Below are 5,470 nucleotides of genomic sequence, written 5' to 3'. Positions count from 1 at the left end.
TTTACGATATTAGGACTCTTCAATATTTCCGCACATTTCTTTATTTTTCGAACATACAACAGACACACTGTTTGTGTGGGTATCCTGTGCAGAAACGTACCTGTATGAGACGAGAGAGTAGCCTGCGAACGCAGACGTATTTCCGGCGGTCGTAGAGAGAAACGACCGCCGGAAATACGTCTGCGTTCGCAGGCTAACGATAGAGCCGCTGTTGCAATATTAGCAAATATGTTGTTTGTTTCAAAAAATTGTTCTCTGGAAAAGGTAGCCTTTATGAATTCATCATGTTTTATAATATACGAGCTTAACTGGATAGTTTTTATGGCAATAGTAAAGCATTTTCGTGTCAAATGAGGTTAGCGTTTTTGTGTTGTGCTAACGTAATTAAATATAAATATACATTCTGCCTCGTGAGTTTGTAATTCTCGTTAACCAGCAATGGAAAGTCATTGCAACGCGAATGGCGTTTTAGTGCATCTTATGTTGTTTGTTTCAATAAAATGTTTCGCTGGGAAAGGATTCTGTGATATTTTCTGCCTTTTGTGAAATTATGATATCATGTTGTGTACCACAGGCAACCCAGTGTACCCTCACGGAGGGTCTAGTTGGCTATATTTTGGTGACATTTGTTGACTTCAATATACATGTATATATAGTTCCAGTTGCCACAAATAGTTCAGTCTTTATCTAGCAAAGGTCGAAATCGAATCGATGGAAGAGTACTCTGAAGCCAAGACTTAAAAGAGTAAGCCAGAACTAAGAAACAGCAATGTAAATGCTGACTTATTTTTATTCATCAGCGGAAAAAATAATTATTGCCAGTCGCTCGGAGTTTGTCCGGGAGTTCGTTAAAATAAACCACGGATAAACGGAAACGCGAGAGCAAATGTTATAGACGTTAGCTGATATTTGTGCTTCCAGCTCAGAATACCCGGAGTACTAGATGTCAAACAAGTATTCTTTTTAAAAATTAGCCTTTATGCTTGAACATTACCAGTAAAAGTGAAAATGAGACGTTTTAATAAAATGAATTTGCGAGTTTACCGAAACTGGAGCCGTCACGCAACGTGTCATCAAAGGTCATATCAAATCGCATTAAAGCGAGGAAATCAAAATCCACAGAACAATAGTGGACTTTGTCGGTATGTTATATGTCTGTAAAACTTCAGCCGTTCACAGTAATGATTTCAGCAAGAGACAACTATCATCACAGGCGGAGAACGCACTCGTAATCTTTGATTACTACTAGTTTAGGCCTAATTCAGGCTAACCGAATTTTTTTATGTTAAAGACGGTCTGCACAGTCTGCAGTTTGCGTTTTTCAGCGTCCCGTCACGCATGCACGGAAGCGCGGAGGGTTTGCTTCGGTGACCTTTCACTTTGTTTCTGAGAATACCGATATTTGCTTATTTTCCTTGCCATAAAAGGTATTAACCACGTGGGTTTCTCGGAAATGAGAAGCGGCAAGTGTATAAAAGCTTTTTGTTTCGTGGAAACGCTTAAATCCAGTTGTTACGTTAACACCCGGCGCAGTTCGCGTTGGGTTATTGCAATCAGAATGCTAGCTATTGTTACAGAGCTTCAATATCTTGCCAATGGGTTGAAGTGAACCATAATCACAAAGTAGGTGTTCTGTGTTCTGACGAGCTGAGCTGAGGTAAGCGGAAGCATTGGTTAAGCTTAGCTTATTTCTTTTGAACCTTTAATATGAATCGATGGCGGTGCGCGTGAGAAACTAAGCCAAACCAAGAGAAACCGAGATTGTCAGTTGGCCACTGTTACGCTTACTCTGGCACAACTGAACTTAGTTTCTTTAATTTCCAGAGATAAATTTAACAATGATTAATGTATATTATTAAATATGAATTATGAAAGTTTTAACATCCTGTATAACCTGACAAACCGAGAAAGGAATCCAGTCGAACCAGTATATCAAGATTCTAACAAATTTATTCTAAACTTTCTTGGAAACTGGGTGGGGTTGTCTTTGACTCAAAAAATTTGAAAATGTAAATTCGTTTATTAAACTTGTTTATTAATTGCAAGTGTCTTGCAAAACAATGTGTCTGACAAAGAGCCAGACGTTATTTACCAATATTTCTTTTGTCACATTTTTAATTACTTGTCTCACTCCATTTATCAATAAAGTTATTCAAGGCAGTTCACATTACTTTTCAAAGTGGAAAATTTTGATCCTGTTTCAATTCAATTGAACATTATTTGCATGGAGTCAATCAACTGAGGAATTTTTGTCGTCTTTTAAATTTCTAGTGTTTTACATGTTACAGACCTTCCAACATCTAAAACCGTCAACTCTTGAGGTCTCTAAAATTTACCCCCCAAAATTTTGAGATTTGGGTCCCAAATAATGAGCTTTACAAAAGTGTTTTAAAACAAAGGAATCCAGCTCAATGCTAGGAATACCTAGCAGTCTTTAAACTGCATAATCAGTGCCCTTTAAGCATTAATTAACACTTTAGGACTTAATACACTGACAGGTTTCAGTTCTTTGATAAAAAATACACTTCAAAAATAAGACAGTCAAACTTGTTCTGGTACTTTCTTAAGATTTGAAAACTGTGTGCGCGCTGTCTTCTATCTCCATATCGTGCTGCTCTCTGAGGTGCTTTCCGATTGCTGCTCAACCAATTTTTATGCAGGGGGCCTCTACTATGTGTTGTAAACCCTTACCATTGTGTATACAATTTATGAAAGAAATAGTAACCCTTTCACATAATTCACTGTTACAAATATCTTCCAGCTTTTCACATACATTGAACACAATTACTTTGAGAACACATAAACATAACATAAAGTGCACATCCTTGGAGACCCAGGGGCAGCCATTCAGTATGATGCAACTCTTTTGGGTGATTAACCCTAGATTTGCCAGCTTTTTAGAGGGGGTAGTCCCCAATTCACCAGAGCAAATTATTATCTCACACTTTATGCTACCCTGAAAACACACATGAAATAAATGTTAAATTCTACCTGTATATTTCCATCCTAGCCATGCATCCATAACAGAAACACTCTTGCGAAGGTTAATCTTGTTCCTTAAACCAAAATAAACAATGCGAAGCAAAATATTTAGTGTCCACTTATTTTTAATTGCCATGCTCACGATCCATGGATGTGTTGAAAATTACTTGACAACGCAGCATGATAAACAGTAGATTTTGTCCTATACCAACATGCTGAAGGAAATTAATCAATTATCGATAGATGTTAAGGTCCTGATGATTTCATTTCCAAGATTATCTTGCCTTGTTTGATTCTGAGGGCACTTAATATTTCAGGAAAAGAGTTACAATATATAGAGTTAGGCCAACCTAAAAGCGTAGCTGTTGTTCAGTGCCCGATTAAGTTAACCCAGGAAAAGGTAGAATGATTTGAATTTTGTAACTTTGCGGTGAGGATTTCTGTTTATTGTTTTGCTTTCTGTTTTGAGTTTTATAATCAACACAAAGCAGCAAAAAAAACATTTGCATAGAAGAAAAGTTATAATTCGAATACATTTTAATCCTGGGCTAGCGTTAACCGGCTTCCGATTAATCCTGCCCTGTTTTCAACAAGTTAACCTGATATGAGCCCACGATCCAATTGAAAACCAGCACTTGGTCAGTGGTCAACTTCAAAAAAATCATGTGACCTCGATGAGTTGTAGACTTGAGCCGCAATATGGTCACATGACACTGGTCAGTGGATACCTTGTTTTGACAGGTGTCAATTGATCATAACATGGATGTCCAATATCAAAGAAGTAGACGGTAAACCAAGGCTGCATGTCTCTGCCAACCTATTATTTGGAGTATGGCCACTACGTTGCGCGACTCCGTCGCCGGCGTCATTGTGGTGTGTACGCGCCCACGAGCAATGGCGCTAGCCATGATAACCATGAGAAAATCAACTCATGGGTTTCCTTTTCTTTCCTATATTATGAGTATGGGGCTCCGCTTGGCGGCCCTTTAGGCTGCCGGAGCTCCACTATAACAAAATGGCTCCCATATTTTCGTCTTCTTTGCAAATGGGAACGCTCAAACTAGGGCTACTGTGCACTTCACGACCTCAAACATGAAGGCTTGGCGAAGATAACTACATTTTAATGATACAGCGGTTTCTATCGGCTTAATGTGTTAACTGTGCCTTGGCAACCAATCAAATTTCTCATTACATAAGGGAGAGCCCATGGACAATTATTCACTAAACAACTAGACGCGTTTGAATCCCTTCCTGCTGATTGAGCAGAAAAATATTTTTCTGGCCTTATCAGCGAGGTTCAGCCAGACAAACGCACAAAAGAAACACTCGCTGTTATTATGTAATGTCTTCATAATAATTTATTAATCCTGCCGTGTAGGCATATTTTAGGTGAGTGAGTACATATATTTCTACGGTGCCCTCTCTCACTCACCCCAGCCCTCCATGTCCTCCATGCAATGTTTGCTTAATTTAAAACATATTACTGGTTTTCTTCAATGGATTTTGGATGGAATGTCTTGCCAAAAGGGACTCATAGCTGCTTAATATGTGAATGGATTTATAGCAAGTGTTAGGAAGCTTTTTCCTTTATACTATTTATTCATTAGTTACTAGTTAGTTAGCTTTTTTGACTTTCAGAACTTCAGATACCTTGCAAACTGAACTAAGCCCACTGGCCATATAGAAAGATATGGTTTAACAGCATTGTTGTTTCTATACTAACAGCATTGCTCTTGTCAAGTTTGAATGATTTATAATTTTTCTTTGTGATTTTATACGCTCTTTAAGAGTTTTTGTGCGCAAAGCATTATAGGTAAATGTACCAGCCTCGCCACATTTTTCCTGACGGTGGATTAGTGTATATTTTATATATTTTTTAATTTTTCTAAATGTTAGGGCCCTTGTGAAAGTTTAGTGCAAGAATAAGCTGTGGAAACACTTGCCTGTCAGCTTGTGCTCTCACATCATTTTTTTGTTCTCCCAAAGTTTCACTCATCCTTATGCTGTCAAAATACAACTTGTTTACTTTTGCCATCAAAATGTAAATTACCTTTCATCATTACATCGACAGCTCATGCTAGTTCTATGTTTCTACAGAGTTATTAAGAAACACAATTCTTAACCATTTATCAGTGTGCATATTTTCTTTGAACTATTTTCTAAATACGTGTAGCATAGTGATCTGTTTTATCAATATGAGTTTCTAATCCTATGATGACACCTCGTTGATGTATACCGGTATTTATTCATCCTTTTAAATTGTCAGAACATGTCTGCAGAAGAAACAAAGCATCCACATAAATCGGGCAGTTGCAATAGTGAGAATGGGAGGACCAATCCTGGCTTTGATGATACTCTGAAAACAGGAGATCATTGCAATATTACAGACTGCCATGGCAGAAACCACCCAACCGACTGGCCAAAATTAGCAAAGGACTCAATGGAAGATTATCTTTCCGGATGTCCAGGGTACCATGGTCAAAGTGGT

General features: G+C 38.0%; 1 protein-coding gene across 1 annotated transcript in view; it reads left to right on the top strand.

Moving 5' to 3' along the window:
* The first annotated feature begins 1,502 nt into the window (after positions 1 to 1,502).
* LOC137980445 (uncharacterized) overlaps positions 1,503 to 5,470 on the top strand; it is a 27,163-nt gene continuing 23,195 nt past the window's right edge. Inside the window, exons 1-2 of the mRNA XM_068827894.1 lie at positions 1,503 to 1,657; positions 5,249 to 5,470. The exon at positions 5,249 to 5,470 is cut by the window's right edge and continues 54 nt beyond it. Of these exons, the coding sequence (XP_068683995.1) occupies positions 5,252 to 5,470 (219 nt within the window). The 5' untranslated portion in view covers positions 1,503 to 1,657; positions 5,249 to 5,251. The remainder of the gene's footprint in view (positions 1,658 to 5,248) is intronic.

This window comes from Montipora foliosa, chromosome 12 (assembly GCF_036669935.1).
Source record: "Montipora foliosa isolate CH-2021 chromosome 12, ASM3666993v2, whole genome shotgun sequence".
NCBI classification, from domain to species: domain Eukaryota; kingdom Metazoa; phylum Cnidaria; class Anthozoa; order Scleractinia; family Acroporidae; genus Montipora; species Montipora foliosa.
Note: the sequence above shows the minus strand (reverse complement) of the source record. Positions and strands in the feature narration are given on the sequence as shown.